At 41.3% G+C, this 22,564-nt stretch overlaps 1 protein-coding gene across 4 annotated transcripts in view; it reads left to right on the forward strand.

Moving 5' to 3' along the window:
- Positions 1-22,564, forward strand: part of LOC140538902 (rho GTPase-activating protein 26-like) — a 119,084-nt gene that overhangs the window by 42,986 nt on the left and 53,534 nt on the right. For all 4 annotated transcript variants that reach the window (XM_072661442.1, XM_072661439.1, XM_072661441.1 and 1 more), the window contains exons 2-7: positions 8,591-8,686; positions 15,539-15,600; positions 15,688-15,759; positions 19,406-19,507; positions 20,699-20,809; positions 20,939-21,043. In XM_072661442.1, the coding sequence (XP_072517543.1) occupies positions 8,591-8,686; positions 15,539-15,600; positions 15,688-15,759; positions 19,406-19,507; positions 20,699-20,809; positions 20,939-21,043 (548 nt within the window). The remainder of the gene's footprint in view (positions 1-8,590; positions 8,687-15,538; positions 15,601-15,687; positions 15,760-19,405; positions 19,508-20,698; positions 20,810-20,938; positions 21,044-22,564) is intronic.

The following is a 22,564-nucleotide window of genomic DNA, read 5'->3' on the forward strand; positions in this document are numbered from 1 at the left end:
TGGGAGCTAGGAGAAAATATACAGCAAGTTTTTGTAGTTAGATTTTTATGCTATGAAATTTGTTACATAATACAAACTGATATAAAATAGGAGAGCAGTATTATTAATAATCCCCGCCCCTTCTTTTCTATATTGCCCAGGCCTAAAGTCTACAGACAAACCATTTTTCCCCCCTGAATGTTCAGTTCATGTCCCTGCGGACCCTGATTTTGGAGAAAATGTCACTGTGATTTTATTTATTTATTTATTACGTTTTCTAAGCCTATGTGTATAAGTTATCGGCAGGTACAGTATGTACAGTGGGGGGGGGGGAAGTATTTAGTCAGTCACCAATTGTGCAAGTTCTTCCACTTAAAAAGATGAGAGAGGCCTGTAATTGACATCATAGGTAGACCTCAACTATGAGAGACAAAATGAGAAAAAAGTATTTTAAGAAAATAAGTATTTGATCAATAACAAAAGTTCATCTCAATACTTTGTTATATATCCTTTGTTGGCAATGACAGAGGTCAAACGTTTTCTGTAAGTCTTTACAAGGTTGGCACACACCGTTGCTGGTATGTTGGCCCATTCCTCCATGCAGATCTCCTCTAGAGCAGTGATGTTTTGGGGCTGTCGGCGGGCAACACGGACTTTCAACTCCCTCCAAAGGTTTTCTATGGGGTTGAGATCTGGAGACTGGCTAGGCCACTCCAGGACCTTGAAATGCTTCTTATGAAGCCACTCCTTGCCCTGGCAGTGTGCTTGGGATCATTGTCATGCTGAAAGACCCAGCCACGTTTCATCTTCAATGCCCTTGCTGATGGAAGGAGGTTTGCACTCAAAATCTCACAATACATGGCCCCATTCATTCTTTCATGTACACGGACCAGTCGTCCTAGTCCCAAAGCATGATGTTGCCTCCCTCATGCTTCACAGTTGGTATGGTGTTCTTTGGATGCAACTCAGCATTCACTCTCCTCCAAACACGAGTTGTGTTTGTACCAAACAGTTGTACTTTGGTTTCATCGGACCATAAGACATTCTCCCAATACTCTTCCAGAACATCCAAATGCTCTCTAGCAAACTTTAGACGCGCCCGGATATGTACTGGCTTAAGCAGGGGAACACGTCTGGCACTGCAAGATCTGAGTCCCTGGCGGCGTAGTGTGTTACTGACGGTAGCCTTTGTAACGTTGGTCCCAGCTTTCTGCAGGTCATTCACTAGGTCCCCCCGTGTGGTTCAGGGATTTTTGCTCACCGTTCTTGTGATCATTTTGACCCCACGGGCTGAGATCTTGCGTGGAGCCCCTGATTAAGGGAGATTAGCAGTGGTCTTGTAGGTCTCCCATTTTCTGATTATTGCTCCCACAGTAGATTTCTTCACACCAAGCTGCTTGCCTATTGCAGATTCAGTCTTTCCAGCCTGGTGCAGGTCTACAATTTTGTTTCTGGTGGCCTTCGACAGCTCTTTGGTCTTCACCATAGTGGAGTTTGGAGTGTGACTGTTTGAGGTTGTGGGCAGGTGTCTTTTACACTGTTAACGAGTTCAAACAGGTGCCATTAATACAGGTAATGAGTGGAGGACAGAGAAGCCTCTTAAAGAAGAAGTTACAGGTCTGTGACGGCCAGAAATCTTGCTTGTTTGTAGGCGACCAAATACTTATTTTCCACCATTATTTGCAAATAAATTATTAAAAAATCAGACAATGTGATTTTCAGAATTTTTTTTCTCATTTTGTCTCTCATAGTTGAGGTCTACCTATGATGTCAATTACAGGCCTCTCTCATTTTTTTAAGTTGGAGAACTTGCACAATTGGTGACTGACTAAATACTTTTTTCCCCCACTGTACATCAGATATGACCATCAGCCCAAATGCACATGACCACGTGGAATCTACTGCATTTTGACTTTGATTTTAAGGCAACACAGCAGTCAAAAATATCATTTTATCATGTACTGTTCAAATTTGAGGTTTTGGGATGTACTTTTACTACTGGGAAGAAAATGTCTCAAATACTAATACATTTTTACTAAAGGATTTAGGATTTTTCCTAAACTCTTGAGACATGCTCATGTCAGTTAATTGAATAGTGGTCGTAATCACTGGTGTCTTATCAGTATCTTATAGTATCTTATCTTATTTATTTTGTATCTGCAACCAATTGTGAAAGAAACTAGGGGTGTTTCCGATAGGACATTTCTAATGCATATAAAAAATTTTTATTAAAAAAAAAAAAAAAAAAGAAAGAAATAAAAAAAATCTTGAAGGTTCTGAAGTGACCCTATTATTAATAAATCATTTTTCTTGACAACCAGGCCTGTAATTATGTATTAGCACTCTGGGGAAGCAGTGTTGGTTCTGTTATGGGATTACGTGTTCTTTTGGCTCTACAAGTGGCAAAATACGGCCTTGTTACTTATGTCCTGTGACAAGTTCACGTGTTGCAAGAAAAGACAGGGGGGGGGGGGCCTTAGTGTCTGCCAACTTACTGCCGAGTTGATTCATATTTGTTTTGTTTGTATTGGAAAGAATTTACACACGGGGAATTGAGCATGCCCGAAACGTGCTTTTGATTCCGCCACGTTGTGAGTCACACGTTGCCTTCTGGCCCAGGTTCCTCTGAGTGATCCCTCTGCTGATGAGAGCAGCCATGCCAAAGCCCCATATTGGAGACCTGGGACTTGCCCCATTGTTCTTTTAGGAATTGGGCCTACAGCTTACTAAATGGTTAGAGGATTGCGTTTCAGTAAGACTCCGAGACCTGCTTCAAAGGTGAAGCCCAAGCTCTTGAAATGCCTCGACGGGTACCCCACATCTGCTGGTCCTAACTGAGGAGTGATGTAGATGATGTTGAGCTGGATCTGCTGCAGCTGCAGCGTTTGTGTTCGATCACCACAACAAAGGCTATTGAGGAGTTGTGCGTTACGTCATGGTGGCACTGCAGCTCGGAGACACTGCTGGTCTTTACTCTCACTATGTTGATTGGGCTGTTCTCTGTGCAGCTCATTGGCTCACTTTGCCTTCTTCTCCTCCAAACTTCCACTTCTCATTATAAGCTATGTTCATGCTAACAAGCTGGATTTTATACCTTAAATCTTTAATTGTCTTGGCTCTGATTTTTTTTTTCTCAGGGCTGTGTGGACATGTCTAAGTAGGTCCTACGCTTGTGCCTAGTGCTGTTGGAGGTCAAAGAAGGTTAAGTCGGTCCACTCGGTGCAGTTTCCAGTCACTCTAGACCAAGCTCTGAGCTCTATAACATTGGAGAGACCGGAACACTGAAAAGGTCGAAAGGTTTGAAGTGTTTGTAGCGGCTCGATGATTCTACTGCCACACACATCCCCACATCGAGTGGACGGGCGGAGGGTTTGCTCACTTACGACGCACTATTGTCGACCCTCCTCCGTTTGCAGTGTAACCAGCCAGCAAGCCAGCTGATGAGCTTTTTTTGTTGAGTAGTGGGACTTTATCCATAAATAAAAGCCATGATTGCTCTTTTGAGGCCTTTCTGCGATTTTCAGTGATGTTAAGACCTGTTGAGACTGCGAGTGCGATATTTGTGCAGGTGCCGCTGCACAGTAGAGTAGTGCACCACTACTTCAGAGTCTGCCAAACGTTCTGAAGGTCTTTAGCTCTCAAACTAAGGTTTTGACTTGCCTACCTAGCAATCCTCCGAGCGGTTCTCTCTAAAGGTTTTCTCCATCTCGACCACCACCTCGTGCTGGGTGGTATGGCGGGTTCATCATAATACAGATATGCAACAAAAACGTGCAGAACAAAAGGTAGCTCTGCATAATTTAGAGGCATCACAAACAGCTCAAAGCTCATTGCGGTTTTTCTAGCGACTGTATGGTAGCACACAAACCCTCCTGCTGGACCCCTGGCTGTTTCAGTGTCAGTCAGCTTCTAGCAATAAGCTTTGATAGCTGAGGGGAGGCAGACGTTGGAAGTCCTGTAAGGTCTTTAGGAGAGGTCGTCAACCAGCAAAGTCTTTGAGACACATCTGCTACAGTCATGCAGTAAATTACGAAATCACTTGCTCTTCGCTATCTGTCTCTAATGTTTTTGTTGGTAAATAGACAAGACCACCATATTCACCATAATTGTGTTGGACACAGATGGAATTTGGCCTCTACTGCCTTTATCCCATCCAGCAGTAAACACACATTCACACTAGTGAACAAACAGACACAGTGACCGTGAGCACAAATGCCAGGAGTGGTGGGCAGCCATCACTTTGGCACCCAGGGAGCAGGGAGGGTTAACCCCTTAATGCAGAAAAGATTATTACACACTAAGGCATTTTACTCAGTAACTCCCGGGACTTCTGTACAAACTGGTGGGGCAGTAACCCTTTCGGCCCGCCAGCTTGCCACAGACTGTTTTAAGGGATTCAGGGCCTTGCTCAAGGTCCCAACAGTAGCGGCTTGCAGAGGAAAAACATATATTGAGCCCAGTCATGTATGCATAAAGTGAAGTAAGCCACCTATAAAGACAAGTCTCCTATTTCTACAATGATTCTATTTTACTGGCAAAAAAATAAATTATATAATAATATATAAAGAATATTAGAATATTAAAGAATATACCCTCATATACCATAAAAGCAACAATCTTAAAAAGCATGATACACATTTTGTAATTGATACAATGATACAATATTTTGCATTCCACTGTAGGTGCACAGTGTACTGTAATAGTTTACAGAGCAGGGCATAACCCACCTTTTGTATTGTGGTGTTTGAGCCAAATGAGCATTCCAGCAGAAGCACTAGAAAAATCGAATAAATATTATTACTATGATTTAACATACAGTTAATCAACTCAATAGATGGGAGGACATGATGTTCTCCCAGTGTTTCTCTTGGGAGGTTTAGTTGAAACGGCAACGGTGGAAGCGGCACTTTAGCCTGGCTAGCTCTATGCATGTTAGAACGGGCTATTTTCCAGTCATCAAGAGGGATACTAAAGTATTATTGGAGTCAGTAATCAAACAAAACACTGATGGAGGGACAAATTAAGCAGATTCTGTCTGGACCTGTTTGTCTATGCAAGGCAACCGTATTCACCAATTTTGTGTTGGACACAGATGGATTTGGCCTTTGTCTTTAATCCATCTGTGCAGTGAACACACACGTACACACTAGTGACCAAACACACTCGCACAGTGACCATTAGCACACATGCCCGGAGCGGTGGGCAACATCGCAGGGAGGATAGAGGGCCTTGCTCAAGGGCCTTAATCTTGCCGACCCCGGGTATCGAACCCACAACCAACCTTCAGTTGAACCACCATAAGACCACTCCACATGCAGTCTCTGAGCAGATGTCATGGGTGGGTGGACCATTCTCAGGACACCGGTGACACTGGAAGGTGATGACGCAGAGTTGAGGTGTACCGAATGACCAGTCAGTGGACATCAACACAGTGTGATCCACCCATACCATGTAGACTTGTTAACGCAGCTGAGTCCAGGGCTGCAGTCAGGAATCATAATCCGACAAAGTGCACTATAATTGGCCAGTTACTGTAGGTGCATGGTTTCAGGTTGCATCCTTTTCATTGCATTGAATTGGATTTGCACTTTCCCCCCCTTCAATGTCGATGCCGATACCCAGCAGTGTCTGTATGCCATCTCTAACTGTGCACACAGAGCAGCTCCCAGCGTTTCCTCAGGCGGCGATATTCACTGCCTCCTCCGTGACACAAGCCCTAAGCAAGAATTTACCACGTATCAAAGTCCATCAGCCTCTGTTTTCACTGAAATCCATTAAACCTCCAAGCGCCTGCTGCTCTCTTTCCTTGTGCTGAGCCAAAGAAGTTGGATTAGTTGGATTTTTTTTTTCTTTTTTTTTGGCTAGGGGGATGCTACAAAGTCTCTGTTTTAAGGGTTGAATAGAGGCTGGCGGATTTGAGCTCATATGAGCTGTAGCATCCAGTCCAAATCTCAAACCTCAGTGCTTCTGCCAGTATGCAGACCTGGAGAGCCTGTAAGAGGCCTGGAGAACAGGCGCTTTTGTGGTACACGGAGATGCCAGTCTCCCATGTGAAATAATGCAATGCGTTTGTTGTATTAGGGATGTGACCTCAACATATCGATGAATCGAAGTATTGCAATGTTACATTTTGGATATGAACTATTAAAGAAAAACATTGATACCGGGGTGTTGAGTATCGATACAGTATTGCAAAGATTGGTGTCAGACAGGGGTCTTCATATCCCACTGTTCTAATTCCTTGTTATATTATTCCTTATGCGTTTGATGGTAGGTTTTTAAAAATATAACTGTAAAAAATTGCAGTTTATCATCTTGCTAGTGTACATTAGACCTATAGTGAACATTGCTGTCAATTAGTGGAAGTGAACTAACAAGGGAGATGTTCATGAAAGTAGACAAGTGATAAAAAGCATAAGAAAAAAGCATATTTTGTAAGAATAAAGGAAATCACTAGGCCTCAGTGACGCCAGCACACAGCAGTTGCCAGCAGCGCTACCCCCCCCCGACTCTCAGATCTGTGACCAGCTGAACTTTAGCTCCGTCAGTGCTAATGAGTAGAACCCTGGGAGGTTGAACTGGTTGTAGGCTGCCACGGTCAGAGGGCAGATGCTTCCGGGAGCATGGTAAAGTTAGGAGCAGCAGTTAACCCTGATGAAGCACTTCCTCTAAGCATTATGCAGAGCAGTTGCAAAGTAATCTCAAATGGCTTCTGTGGGTTCTGGACACTGTTATGTACGAAAATATACACAAGAGACATATGACGTAATATCCTCTTCTCCAGAGCGGCTTACAGAAGTGCTTCACTGTTTACTCAGAAAATACCCTGAGCTACCCTGTATAGACTAGGGTCCAAAAGATACCTAAGCTTAGATGCTACTAAATACAAAAGTCTGTAGTATGGAGACCATGACGAGACCTACTCTTGAAACAGCTGGGTTATGGATGGTTGTCTTCTGTGGATCTTAAAGGTCTTAAAGCGTACTTGAAGATAGAAGAACCTACTAGAACCTGTTAGTTTTTCATTGTTTTGCCCGTTTGTAGATTTGGTTCTTCAGTAAGGATGAAATCATTATGCCTGTAATGGTAAATTACTTAGACATGCCAAGCATCATATTTGAAACTATATTTTATGAGCCTTTGTTTTATTTATGTATTTGCTTTTTATTAAAACGCCCTGTGCAAGGTCATTGTGATTATATTAAGAATGATATAATAATGATTGGATTGTTACATTTATTAAATATATACCTATTTTGAGTTAAGTTAAATCATTATATTATTAATTACATTGTAATATGATTATTTTAGGGAAATAAAATCAGGTACAGTAGTTAGAGATTACTTGTGTTGTGTTAAAGAAAAAACCCTGCCGTCTCTGATACAAAGTAAAAGTCCTATATGCAAAGTTTAATCTCTTGGTTGTATGCATTTTTTATTTGTTTATTTATGCAAGGTCAAATAAACATTCCAGTTTAAAATGATTCAAATTGACAGGCTTTAATTGTATAGGCTTTAGTTCCCATAAAGCTACTGTGTGACAGTCAGTTGTTTTAAAAAGAGAAAAATAAAAATTAGTATTAATATTTGATTCAATAAAGGACTGCCACTCGCCTTGTTGCATTAACACTGGCAAATTTGCTGTATAATGAGACAGCAGCTGGGAGGTGAGTGGAGTGTGGTGTATGGTGTTTTGCAGTGGGGATAATTGGTGCTGGTTGTTTGCAAACAGTGCTGTCTCATAAATATAATTAACAGACTGAAGGTTCTTCATCATGCATTGTCACACATGCTCTGTGCGCAATCTTGCGTTGCTGTGCCCCATTGTTTTAATGCCCTTACTCAGCTTCATTTCTTCTAGTAAACCAAGTGCAACCCTACTACAGTAAGGAGACAGTTGTACATTTGATCTCGCCTCAGTGTCTTTATAGAAACCCCCACCAGACAATCCTGCGCAGTTCAAAGCAGACGTGTAGAAATCTCTTTATCTTCCTCCCACTTTCCTTCCTGAGCCTGTCTTAGCTCTCTCTTTTTTTTTTTTTTTTTTTTTTATTTATTTTTTTTATTTACATCAGATTTATCTAGGGCATCCAGTGAAAACCTTTGAGCTTTATACGACTGCATCCAACTCCTCATGCATGAATGGTGGGGGGTTTCTAGGGTGCCTCCGGCCAACATTATGAAAATGGGTGACCTGACCGACAGGTTATCCTTTAATCGGTCAGCCTGCTGGCCAAGGCAAAAGTCCCATGGCACCAAGACACACAATGCTACTCCGAAAAAAGAAGAAAGGTCTATCAAATGTTAGGCCTGCTTGATTAGGATGCATGCATTGGTTCCACACAAACAGAAAGTTACATCAACACGGTCAGTAGACGAACACTTTGCACAGTTGCTTGGTGCTTTTTCTAGCTGTTCTTCATTCTCTTTCTCAGAGACGTTTTCAGAAATCATAGACCGCTTTCTGTTGCTGTTGCTGCCGTTTAAGTGTGAGATGTAAAGACGAACTGAAACCTGTGTGGTTATAACACCAGCGCAGACGTGTCTGCATATGTGCGCTTCTCAGAGCCGAGCAGTTCTGTTTTAACACTTCTTTTCACCTGTTTTGCAGATTTATCTACGGCTCAGAGGAAGTTCTCCGAATCGCTGAACGAATTCAAGTTCCAGTGCATAGGGGACGCAGAGACGGATGATGAAATGTGCATTGGTGAGAAATCAACACTGCAACACTGCTCGTTTAAACCTGTTCAGGTTCGGTGGCATAATTGTGCCAGTTAACGTGTTGCTGCTGAATGTGGGGAATATAATACCCTGATAATGATGATGCCTCTTTTAAGCTGAAGTATAACAGCTTTAATCAGGCGGTTGACTCTTGCCTAAAGCAAGACAATGGGCAGTTTTACAGCTCTTAGTTCACATGAGTAGTCATTTCATGAAGTGCACTAATCTTGTTACTGGACTTACTGGCCAATCGCTGGGGATATTGATGAGCTTTTATAGGTTTATGGACTATGAAGTGAAGTGTCTAAATGTCAAGCATCTGTAACCTTGTCGTATTGGATCAGAGTCATGGGGTAGTAGAGGCAGTTTTTCTCACTGACTGATGGACTTGGGCAAGGACTGCCTCCTGTTTGCAATGCTTTTCATCGTTGGCACTGTTCTTGTGGACCAGAACTGCTTATATACATCTTTATCAACATGTACACTCATATATACATGCACATATACATACTTGCATGCATCCATATACTTTCATATACTTACACAAATACAAACGGATACATACACAGTCTCTATTTTTCCTTCAGTTTGTATTATCTTTCAGTTCATAGTCTATTGCAGTGTGGATGCCATATCGATAAAGTAGTGGTGAAACTTTACCCATAGATCCCCAATGCTTCTCTCCCACGTTTCCTACATTACTAAGTGGTGAACTACATAAATTAACGGACCTAGAATAGACATGCACTGAAACGTGCCTAAAGGTTAATAAGATATAAAGAGCACCTTCAAAAAGAGTGTAAAAGAAGGACAGATGTGGTTAGCCCTCAGTATAATGTAGAACGTATTGAACAAAGGTTTGCTCAATTTTCTTTGGTGCTTGTTTATTTTATTTAAACGCTGGCATCTCTACCATTTAGCATCACTCTGTCCCAAACCCCCCATTTGTTGAAAGGCCATTGATTCAATACATTTGGTAAGTCAGTACTATCTATTTTTTAAACTGCATTGCTGTCATGGCACCAGCATCCCCATGTCCTAATTTTCTCACATGCCTGTAGGTTGCTGCAGGTTCAGACCTTAATCTAACACACATGGGATTCTGGCTTGGGTTTGCACCAAACCGTGCGTAACGGTGGAACTGCGGGAAACTTGCACGTATAGTCATCCTCATGAACATGTTGGATATTGGCATGGGCCCACAATTTCTAGATCTGTGCATCCCTTGCAGTTCTATGGCTCAAATTGATCCATGCACAGCTTGTTTTAATCATGCTTCAGCCCTTCGACAGTGGTTAGAACACGTGCCTGATGCACAGTGTCTGGTATAACATACATACATTAACAGTTACATACAGTAAGCTGTTAAATGCTGAAAGCTCAGCCACCCAAATAATATCTGCTCTGTCGATGGGGCTGCAGTCAGTAATTATGAACAAGCTGCACCTCTGTGGTTGATGTGACTGACTGAATGGCCAGTGTGCTTAGTCTGTCAACTTGGAATTTCATTTTTTCCCCACAAAGTTATTTATAGAAGAGTTATGTCCAATTCTGAATGGATCAGTTAGGTTTTCTTTTTTGGCTCTGTGGGTTCTTAGTCGCATCGTTTTGATAATGAAAGACACAGCAGGCACAGAGGCTTCTCCCCTTGGGTGTCTTTACTTACACTGAGAAAGAGAGAGAGAGGCTTTTTACTGGCATTAGATGATAGGGTTCAGAGAGTATGAGCTCCTTTTGAGGCCCATGTGTGCATCAGTGTGCATTGGCAAGGGTATTAGACTGATCCTCTATCAGTTTCTTTATGCTACACATATTGGCAAGCATGCCCAATTCCTTTTGCCGAAAAATAGGCGTTACACTTGGGGTTGCCTGCATATTTGTGTAATTTCACTTTTATGATTTGAGCATCAAAGGCTTAGGTGTCCAAAAGTGGGGGGATTTTTGTGGTTCTCTGTAACTTATGACTTCTGTCATGGAACATTTCTAAAAACCCAAGCTGGCTAAAGCTGTAGTGCCTGTAAGCAGTGACTTGCGTAGACACCCTGTTCCAGTAGACCACATTTTACTGTTGGGTGCACTCTGTGGTTGAGCAAGCTAAATGTGAAGGTAATTCAGGCCACATTCGTGCTTATCTCACTACCAGTCTGTAGGTGGAAGGCATCTGGAACCTTGTGATATGCGCAAGCATCTAAATGAGCTCGTATTTGTGAATTTAAACAATAAGGTAGTGGTACAGGTTTGTAGGATTGTATTTATTTATTATTTATATATATATATTTAAAATCTCAGCCTAGTGTAGTATTGCACACGCTCTCGTCAGTAATTTAATGAGCTGAGGTAGGTGTTTCTGGGTTGGATTGGCACAAAAACCTGCCTAACCAGTGGTACTGCAGGAGAGAAATAACATACCCCAGATGTAGACTGAAGAACGGGAATTTTAGCTCAACTTGAGGCTCCACAGCTTTCAGTATGTGGTGAGGGCATTTTGAATGTAAATATAGGATTTCATTTAATAAAGAGGTTTTAATTTGTGGAAATTGTGGAACATTGTAGCGGTAATGATGAATCCCATGGTTTTAATGATTGCAGCACAAAAAAGGCCCTTTTTTTTGCTATCCAAAACCAGTGAAAACTGACCTACACATTTTCACCATGGTTTTATACTGTATGCAATGTTGATGGGTACTGTTTTGCTCTTTTAACACCTGACCTGTACCATTTATGTGCCATAAAAATAGCTTTTTAGGCCAAAGCTTTTTTTGAAACCATCATCCAACTGTCATCAAACAATCACAGTATAATCATAAGGATAGGAGCTCACTTCAGACGTCTGGTTTCTGTCACCAGCACTAGTGATGCAAACAAATGTGATGATTTGATTTAATCAATTTAATCATGTAGACAGTTTAAAAACTTTTTTAAAAACTATTTTATAGCACTTTAAGATTGAGATATAGAAGACTTCTGTGGTAAAACATAATTACAGTTCAGTATGAACTGGCATGGCAGTTACTGTGGATCCACCAATGTTTTACATCTTACAGCTTATCCAAGTGCTAATACCGGTGCCGGTGCCATTCTCGAATTTTTACATTTCGAAAATGTAGAAATTGGAACGTCTACCTTGCAACGCCACCGGGCAACCAGACATGCTCTGAGGAAAGCCCTGTGTACCCAGCATCTGCCGGCAGAAAGCTCCAGCTACCCACCTTGAAGAGAGCAAGGCCAGTTGGCTAGCATGACGACTGGGATTCGAACGAGCGGTGCTCTGGTCATAGTGACGGTGACTTATTCTGCTGGACCGCTCAGGGGCCCGTTGTATATTTAAACTGTAATGCCGGCGATTATTTGCAGATACAGTTATGATTTCAAAATCTTTATGCATTGATTCCTAAGAAAAGTTAGGTACAGTGCTGTGTTTCAAAAATCCTAAGAATCCTAATAGTAGTTCTAAGAACAATCAGTATTCTTTAATAAAGTGTTCTTATAAATGTTTTTAACTTTAATATGACTAGTCTTGGACTGCCAGAGGTTCGGTCAGTGTGTACATGAAGAAAATAATGGCTCTCCGATGTCACAGCACAGTTCTCATATTCCATTCCAAGGTGGATTCCTCCTATTTGCTCCTGTACTTTGAAAGCTTCATTTTTGCCATAACATGGTTTATGAGCTGTAAAATGCAGCGTAAAAGCCCTTGTTACAGATGCACTGTTAAAAGTATAACATCCTTGAGGAAGTTTTGGAGATTCTTCAGTTTGAAACTTTGGAGGAATCTCTGAAGGTGCTTTTGACAAATCTTCAAGGAACATCTCTTCTAAAAACTTCAAGCACTTCAAGAGGTTCCTTCACTGAAGGTTTAGGGTGAGAGTGTCTTCATACAGTGCTCTACGTCAAGAAAATGCCCTTTGACTCCAGAGGGTTAAGAACATGATTAAGACTTTCTTAGGAGACTGTATGTATGTGTGTATATATATATATATATATATATATATATATATATATATATATCACACACACACATACAGTGGGGGAAAAAAGTATTTAGTCAGTCACCAATTGTGCAAGTTCTCCCACTTAAAAAAATGAGAGGCCTGTAATTGACATCATAGGTTGACCTCAACTATGAGAGACAAAATGAGAAAAAAAAATTCTGAAAATCACATTGTCTGATTTTTAAATAATTTATTTGCAAATAATGGTGGAAAATAAGTATTTGGTCGCCTACAAACAAGCAAGATTTCTGGCCGTCACAGACCTGTAACTTCTTCTTTAAGAGGCGTCTCTGTCCTCCACTCATTACCTGTATTAATGGCACCTGTTTGAACTCGTTAACAGTGTAAAAGACACCTGCCCACAACCTCAAACAGTCCCACTCCAAACTCCACTATGGTGAAGACCAAAGAGCTGTCGAAGGACACCAGAAACAAAATTGTAGACCTGCACCAGGCTGGGAAGACTGAATCTGCAATAGGCAGCAGCTTGGTGTGAAGAAATCTACTGAGAGAGCAATAATCAGAAAATGGAAGACCTACAAGACCACTGCTAATCTCCCTCGATCAGGGGCTCCACGCAAGATCTCAGCCCGTGGGGTCAAAATGATCACAAGAACAGTGAGCAAAAATCCCAGAACCACACGGGGGGACCTAGTGAATGACCTGCAGAAAGCTGGGACCAACGTTACAAAGGCTACCGTCAGTAACACACTACGCCGCCAGGGACTCAGATCTTGCAGTGCCAGACGTGTTCCCCTGCTTAAACCAGTACATATCCGGGCGCGTCTGAAGTTTGCTAGAGAGCATTTGGATGTTCTGGAAGAGTATTGGGAGAATGTCTTGTGGTCCGATGAAACCAAAGTAGAACTGTTTGGTACAAACACAACTCGTCGTGTTTGGAGGAGAGTGAATGCTGAGTTGCATCCAAAGAACACCATACCAACTGTGAAGCATGAGGGAGGCAACATCATGCTTTGGGGCTGTTTCTCTGGAAAGGGACTAGGACGACTGGTCCGTGTACATGAAAGAATGAATGGGGCCATGTATTGAGAGATTTTGAGTGCAAATCTCCTTCCATCAGCAAGGGCATTGAAGATGAAACGTGGCTGGGTCTTTCAGCATGACAATGATCCCAAGCACACTGCCAGGGCAACAAAGGAGTGGCTTCGTAAGAAGCATTTCAAGGTCCTGGAGTGGCCTAGCCAGTCTCCAGATCTCAACCCCATAGAAAACCTTTGGAGGGAGTTGAAAGTCTGTGTTGCCCGCCGACAGCCCCAAAACATCACTGCTCTAGAGGAGATCTGCATGGAGGAATGGGCCAACATACCAGCAACGGTGTGTGCCAACCTTGTAAAGACTTACAGAAAACGTTTGACCTCTGTCATTGCCAACAAAGGATATATAACAAAGTATTGAGATGAACTTTTGTTATTGACCAAATACTTATTTTCTTATAATACTTTTTTCTCATTTTGTCTCTCATAGTTGAGATCTACCTATGATGTCAATTACAGGCCTCTCTCATCTTTTTAAGTGGGAGAACTTGCACAATTGGTGACTGACTAAATACTTTTTTCCCCACTGTATACATACATATTATACATATATGTAATGTATAATATGTATGTAGATGTGTATATATATATATATATATATATATATATATATATATATATATATATATATATATATATATATATATATATATATATATATATATATATATGTGTGTGTGTGTGTATGTATGTATGTATGTGTGTGTGTGTGTGTGTGTGTGTGTGTGTATATAATGTATGTGTGTATATATATGTATGTATATGTAAGTGTGTGTGTGAGCACGTTTACAGTGCACACTTCAGCTCTGTTTCTGATTGGTAATTCAGGATTGTCTTTTGTGCCATGAGTTTAATGGAAATCTTTGCAGTCACATTCAGGTAACAAGCCATAACTTGTTATTCAGCTGTAAGCCCTGGTTGTGCCATGCCAGTTTTGCCTTAATGTGAAATGAAGAGTGCTGATCTTATCCTAGTTTCAAATGTTTTAAACACACTGACCCAGGAACAGAGGCTTTGCAAATACAGGTCGAAATCTCGTAGTTCTTAGCACATTTTAGTCACATTAGAGTCTGAAATTAACATTCTGCACAAGATGGATGGATATTCCAGACTTGCATCAGATATTTAATGTAATAATGTATCATTTCATTATTTTAAAATGTTAAAATTAAGATTAAGATCAAAATGAAAACTTTGTCGTCTGTCATATATGGGAGAACGAAAATACATTCCTCTGCCCTTCTGTGCAACAACCACAACCACAACAACGAAACATGACGACCAGTGTTTACAGGACCACACAAAACGACTCCGAAAGACATAGGCTTTAGTGCTGTTGCACAAGGCCGTGTGGCTCAATACCAGCTACCAAACATGGGACCTCACGCTCTACAAAGTCCTACCATAAACAGGACAGAATTACATGCATCACAAGGGCAACATCTACACAATGAAATGTTTGCAAACACTTCAGACAAAAAGATGATCTTTATACAGTGCAGGTGGTGAAAGATTGTCATGGTCAGTTTATTAAAAAAAAAAAAATCATTTAACACACTAAATTGACTAAATGATCAGGTGCAGATTGCTTCTACTGCTAGCTTTGCTACCTAAAATCTGATGGTGAACGTTCTTGCAGATGTTTGGATTGAAACATGGTGAAATTCTCCATCATTACTGATCACAAATCACTTGAGAGCCGACCTCGCACACTCAGAGGTGAAAGCCTAAATCAGGAATGTAGCACTATGCTGTTTTCATACATCTCACTTCATATCTCTGCCTCTGCAGCCAAGTCACTGCAGGAGTTTGCCGGAGTTCTCCAGAACCTAGAGGACGAGAGGACACGGATGGTGAGTAAGACCCAGAGCCCCTTCATCCTCCTCTGCATTGCCACTGGCTGTTTATGGGGAAAGTAATTGAATACGCTGTTTCTCCAGATTGACAATGCAGACGATGTTCTCATCACACCACTGGAGCGCTTCAGGAAAGAGCAGATTGGAGCTGCCAAGGTAGGAGACCTTTCAAATGATCTTTCTTTAAGGCTTGGCTAAATAACCGTGCTTAAGGTCATGGCCAGAGTTCCTCTCAGAGTTTTGTCCTTTCGGTTCCTCTCAAGGTTTCTTCCTTTTCAGAATCAGAATCCCTTTATTTCGCATACAAGGAATTTTACTTGGTAAGAGCAACACAAGTATGACATGTAACAAACACACAAGCTGTTAACGAGTATTACAGTAAGAGAGAAAAATACACAGCAATAAATAAATAAAGAATGATAAGTTATTCAAATGATAAAGTACTAAAATCTTACATCTATGTACAACCGATCATGTACAGATAAAACATTTAGATTATTTACATTACTGGCTGATCATCACTGATGCCTCTGACTTGCTCCACGTGACAGTGCTGGTTGTAAAATTGAACACTGATCAAAGCATTAGAACTGTGAAGAGTGAATTGGATAACACTTGTTAAAGCAACATTAGGGGCAGTTGTGCTGCTTTGTTGAAAAATGCTGCCCTGGCACAGATTGTTAGCAGGGTCCATTGAGTCATGTTACTCTTTCAAATTAACGAATTCATATTATAGACAAGTCTGATCACTCATCTTTGCAATGCTGCCAGGCAGTTATTTCCAGGCATACGAGACCAGGCTTCTATTTCTATAAATGGGGAGAGCCCAAAATATTGGAAACTGAATATTTACCATTTCAAAAATATTTGAAATCACTGAGAAAATCTGACAAACTCATAAATAATTTGTAGCGTTCTGCTGATTGGCTCTTGGCCTTTTGCTAAATGGCAGGACTATATCTGATGCCATGTTGAGCGTTACTCCCATTTATTACGTGTGACTATCTCTTCTGTCAAGGCAAGGATTTCTACTAGATTTTGGAGCATTGCTTTCAGGATTTGATTGCATTCAGCAGCAAGAGCATTAGTGAGGTCAGGATGTTGGATGATCACCACCCCAGCTCATCCCCAACGTACTGGATTGAGCGCCAGCTTTTCAGAGAACACGGTTATGCTGCTCTACAGCTGGCATTAGGCAGCATGGTGCCAACAGAGTCAACAGAGTCCTTTTCTATTGGCGGTACTTCTCTACAGAAACTGGACAAGCTATGTGAGTGTGCATGTGCACATGTGTGTCAGCAGTGAATGCAACTTTAAAGTAGCTGAATGCATTCATTTGAGGGGGTGGCCACGAACGTTTGGACTTGGAGTGGATGATGTGCACAAGCTTTGCCTTGGCTTTTGGTCAAAAGACACAAGACGAAAAAAAAGTTGTCGTGGCTAACGTTTGCTCGGCAGCAAGTCTGCACAGAATTATGAGTGTGGAAACCAGGCCCAAGATTGTGGGTCTGCACATGTGCTGAGCCGCTAAGTAGCACATGTCTAAGAGTAGCGCAACTTGCCAAAACAGCGGCGGAGGTGTTGTTTCTCAATACTCACCGCTTTCATCACTGGGGTAATGAAGCTGATGATATTAAATACAAAGATCCTACACCCTCCTTTAACTGTAATCATGTCATAGGCTATTTATTTTTTTTTGTTGATGCTGCATTCTCCCTCCTCTAAAACCCCTCTCTGACCTTCCCTTGGCCTCATTTAACCCTTGTGTTCTCTTAAGGGTAATTTTTGCCATATTTAACAGCAGAGAAACCCCCTCTAATGATCGGTTTTTCAACTTTTTGTAGAGTGACCCCAACATTAGAGATGGCGAAACATTGCCAATGTTCATACTCTCATAAAATTATTCACCACCTAGGTGCAGAGATCTTCAGATCCCTTTTGACTCTTAGATCAAGAGGGTTGTACTGGATGTCGAGACTACACAAGGGTAGACCTCGTTCAATCTCTAGGTGACCCGCTGCAGGACGTACTCTAGGTTATCTCTGCTCTCTCCGTGTGTGCCATTACTTATTACACAACACTGCCATCTGTTGGTGCAATGCTTTGTGTGCTACAACAGGGTGTTAATGTGCCAGACCTTTACATTAGGTAGTTTTGCTCTGGCCCTACTGACTGTACAGCAGTCAAAGCGCACATCAGAACCGGTCTTGAGGTTGCAGTGAATTAGACATGCAGTTGTTAATGTAGGAATGGAAACCAGTTTACATTTGTCCAGAGACGCTCTTGAAAATGTGAGAAAGAGGATGTCATGACATCATAGCTTTAGCACGTGTTGGATCCCTGGACCCCCCCTCCACCCCACCCGCTTCTATCAGTTGTTCATTCCATTTCTCATACACACCCTTTATCCCTCAGGTCAGTTTAGAGCTGTTCAGTGGACAGGCGTCTGCCTGCTGGAGACGTGCAGGTGGCTGAAGTCGAAAGGCTAATGGTCTAAAGATCGTCAAGAGAATAGGCAACGAGGAGAGGAAAAGGATCATCATTCTTCTCTTAGTAGTTCTGTGAAGATAGCTTTGAGAGGAGGGAAACAGGACGCAGGGAAGTGGAGACTAGCCTTCATGAGCGAAGGCTAAGATGAAGGAGATGCTTGAGATGCAGTGCAGCATTATTTTCTCTTCTTTTAATGGCCACCAGTGCGCACTGACTGGAGAGTAACTGTACTGTAGCTTAAACTGGACCTTAATTTTCGTAATAAGGTGTTTGTAAACTCATGATGAGGAATAACCTCTAATCTCGCTCCCTTCAAGTTCATTTGTGTGGGGTTTTTTTTTTTGGCTGTAGGTTTAACACCGTGGGGAACCATGCTGTCCATGTTTTTCCACAGTCATTGGTCTGAGAGAAGACATTAATGGAAACACAATTGCCCAAATTTTCAAAACTGGCTATGTTTTTGCCTGCCTTGTCTGTGTTGTCACCAAAAAACAGAGTGAAGTAAAAACAATAGAATAAATTAGGAACTAAATGCTGGACTACGAACTGGATAAATGGAGCTAATCTCCAGCCAGTTTTTGGATTCCTGATACTGTCAAACTGCCAAACAAGCCCCCCTCCCATATTTCATCTGGTTCTCAATAGGTCAGATAGATCCAGATGTTAGACAGACAAAAGCATTGTGTAGAATACATGCATACAGATGAGCTGAGATGCACATGATGCAAAAATGAAAGCGGCTAAAATCATTATAATCTCATTATAATCTATAAAATGTTCATGTACTTTCCAGAAAGAGATTTTTTTTTAATAGAGAAAGTTACAATTAAGGCCCAGAAACAGTTTAAATCAATGATATTGGCTGTGTAGCTCCTTACACTCCTATCGAGAGACAATTTTCTCATGCTGCACTTCAGTGTTTATATAATCTATTGCAGCAATCAGCTTTTACAGTGGGATGGATTGGAAGTGTCCAGGCTCTTCTGGTTATTTTCACAGCTAGCTAGTTGTGCCAGGGAGTCATTTGCCAAACACGAATCCATGTTTCAGTATCTGCCTCATTTTTCCGTTCTTCTATATGCAGCTGTGATTTACTTTAAAAAGCCAAACCGCCTGGAATTTGAGGCTGTGGCGATGCTAACTGCATTCTTAATGGAGTTGACTCTGATTTTGGACTTATTAGTAAATGTGAATAAGTAATGTCATGCCATTGCTTTGAAACGCTGTCTTAAACATCTTGCTCCATTTTATTTTGCCTGGATTTCCTCAAGGTGGTGTTCTCATTGCTTGTATGCGTTATCTCTCCTAATAGGAGGCGAAAAAGAAGTACGACAAAGAAACTGAGAAATACTGCGGCGTACTGGAGAAGCATCTCAGCCTGTCTGCAAAAAAGAAGGAGTCGCACCTTCATGAAGTATGCAATACCCTTAATGTACACTTGTTTTTCTGCCTTGTAGTTTATAAAACTGGACTGTTACTCATGTCCTCCTTCGTCTGTATACGTATATGTGTGTAGATTTAATTGTTCCACCAGATATGTTAATGTGACTACCACTAATTGGAAGCTGCAGTGGCATGTCATGGTTTGGGCAAGGTTTGTTATTGTAAATAGGTAAAATAATGCAGATTTCAAAGCTTTCAAATACTCTGATTACTCTGAACAATAAAATTTAATATAAAATATCTGAAGCCCACAAAGCAGGAGAAGACTATAAGAAGACAAAAGCAAAGCGTTTCAGTAGCTGTTTCTGTAGTTTGTCATTTACATAAGCAATAGCAGTCAACCGGATCAGTGGGGGTTAAATTGAGGTCTGGAAGACCATGAAAACTTTCAGAGAGAACTGGTTGACAGGTTGACCTTGAGGAAGATTTAGCATGCCCTGGAGTGGTGGTGCACTATTCTTCTGTGCAGAAACACAAGTGCTGTCTATTCTACTGTGCAGTCATAGAAGAAAACCTTCCCTGTGGCCCTACTCTGCCCCATTTCTTTTAAAACTGCTAGTCAAACGTTTGGACACAACTGAATGAATGTGCGCTCGTTATCATCTTAGCATACGAGGCAAATGCTAGGGTGACCATGTTTTTGTTTTCAAAATGAGGCCATTGAGGACACACTGGTTAGACATCCACCATAGTTAGGATGTCGTGGCTGGGGGGTTTCAGGTAGGCCTAAGTTGTAAGCTGAACAGAAAGGGGATGATTTAGTCATATAGGCTAATAAGGCTATTTATTGGTTTGACTATGTAAGTAAATGTGTATAAATTAATGTAAATTACCATACTATAGCTGCATGGTTTCAGAGGTATTTCCACCCCCCACCCCTCCAAACATAGCCACGATCCTACAAGTTAGACCTACTTGGACATCCCAACCCCAGCCAAAGCATCCTAACGATATCCTCTTTGAAAATAAAAATATGGTCACTCTAGCATTAGGATCAAATGTTATAAGATGACAATCAGCACACATTTCAACCAGGTGTGTCCAAACTTTTGACTGTGTATTGAGGCTTTTCCTTCATTCATTATTAATTGTTTTTTTTTGACTGAACAATCTCAAACAATCTTTTTTTTTTTCTTTTTTTTTTTACTGTGTCCCTCTGTAGGCAGACAGTCAGGTGGACAGCGTGAGGCAGCATTTCTACGAGGTGTCACTGGAATATGTGTTTAAAGTGCAGGAGGTGCAGGAGAGGAAGATGTTTGAGTTTGTGGAGCCGGTAATGCAGTACTCCATCCTCTAAAACAATTTAATTCACTTTCATTAACGATCAGTATTTCTTCAGGCCAAATGCAAAGTAAACGTAGTAGAATGTACAGACTGACGTTATTCTGTGTTTTGCTTGCAGCTGCTGGCCTTTCTACAGGGGCTGTTCACATATTATCACCATGGGTACGAGCTGGCCAAAGACTTTAACCACTTTAAGACGGATCTCACCATCAGCATCCAGAATGTAAGAGTGGCTTTCATAAACGCATACCTGATGCAGCTGATCGATTGTAGTTTGGACAGACAAAATATAAGTTTACATGCTTTTTCTTTAGCCTAAATGTATTCTGCTGGCCAAAACACACTCTCATCTGAATAATATTTGAGTAATACGCTTTAGATGCTTTGCTTCCTGGCGAAAAAATGTTACACAGACTGTTGTAATCAGCTTCAGTGATGAGTTATCTTTTGGAAATGTGTATTATGACAAAGTCACTTATCCTAGACCATGTAAAAACTACCTAAAAGAGCTACCCAACCCTCTGGAAAGACCCTAGCAGAATGATCAAACAGGAGCCAGTATTTTCTCCAGCGTTTTCTTCGCAAGTAGTAAGCATCAGTAACTAGCATGAGCCAGTCATTCACACAACATTAATATTCGCTAAACTGAGCACCTGCAAGCACCTGTTGAAACAAAAGTTAATTTTGTCAATTCACTTAGTTAAAAGAGAGCAAAAGAGAAAGAAGGAACTGCTCTACAAAGGAGCCACTCTCCAAATCTGTTTCACTTGTCACTGCATTGCTTTTCTTATTTAAAAAAAATATTTTAATAAAAGAAATTATCATCAATTTATACCATGAGAAGCTATGTGCTTTTCTTTGAAGTCTGACTAGGTTTGATGTAAAACCTAATTTCAAATTCAATTTCTAATTTCAGCTTATGGCTAAATTAGTAGGCAGTCCCTTTAAAAATACACCATATCTCTAAAAGGTCTTTTCCACAGGAGCTTTTATGACAACCCGTTCTACATCCACAGGAATTAATATGCAGTTGGTCCCTCTTTGCAGCTTTAGTTAAACCTATATGTTTTCTAAAAGATTTTGTAGTGTGTCTGTGTTGTACAATCATTCAAGGTGTTTGATTGGGTTGAGGTCAGGCCATAGAACAAAGGGATATAGACCAACCCCTTAAAAACTACCCCATAGCATTATCCCTCCTCCACCAAATGCTACAGTTGGCGCAGTGCAGTCAGGCAAGTACCATTCTGGCATTCACCAAACCCAGGCTCGTCCATCAGAATGCCAGATAAAAAAGCGTGATTCGTCACTCCACATAACTTGTTTCAAGTGGCGATGTGCTTTACACCACTCCATCTGATGCTTGGCATTGTGATTGGTGTATGCAGCTGCTCGGCCATTGAAACCCATGCCATGAAGCTCCCAGCGCAGGAGATTTGGAACTCATTGAGTAAACGGAGCGTTGGTGACCTTCCATGCACTGTGTGCCTCAGCACTCGAGGACCCCGTTCTGTAACCTTACATGATCTGTCGCTTTGTGGCTAGGAATGTCTAGGAGGGAAGACATTTCACCAACTGACTTGTTGCAGTGGTGGCATCCTGTTTCAGTACCACACTGGAATTCACCACCCATTCTTTCACAGTTGTTTGTAAAGTCAGACTGCATTGGCCAGGTGCTTGGTTTTCCAAACCTGTGGTAATGGGACTGAATGAAACAGGAACCTGAATTAAATGATTAAATGAGGTG

This window comes from Salminus brasiliensis, chromosome 18 (assembly GCF_030463535.1).
Source record: "Salminus brasiliensis chromosome 18, fSalBra1.hap2, whole genome shotgun sequence".
NCBI lineage: Eukaryota > Metazoa > Chordata > Actinopteri > Characiformes > Bryconidae > Salminus > Salminus brasiliensis.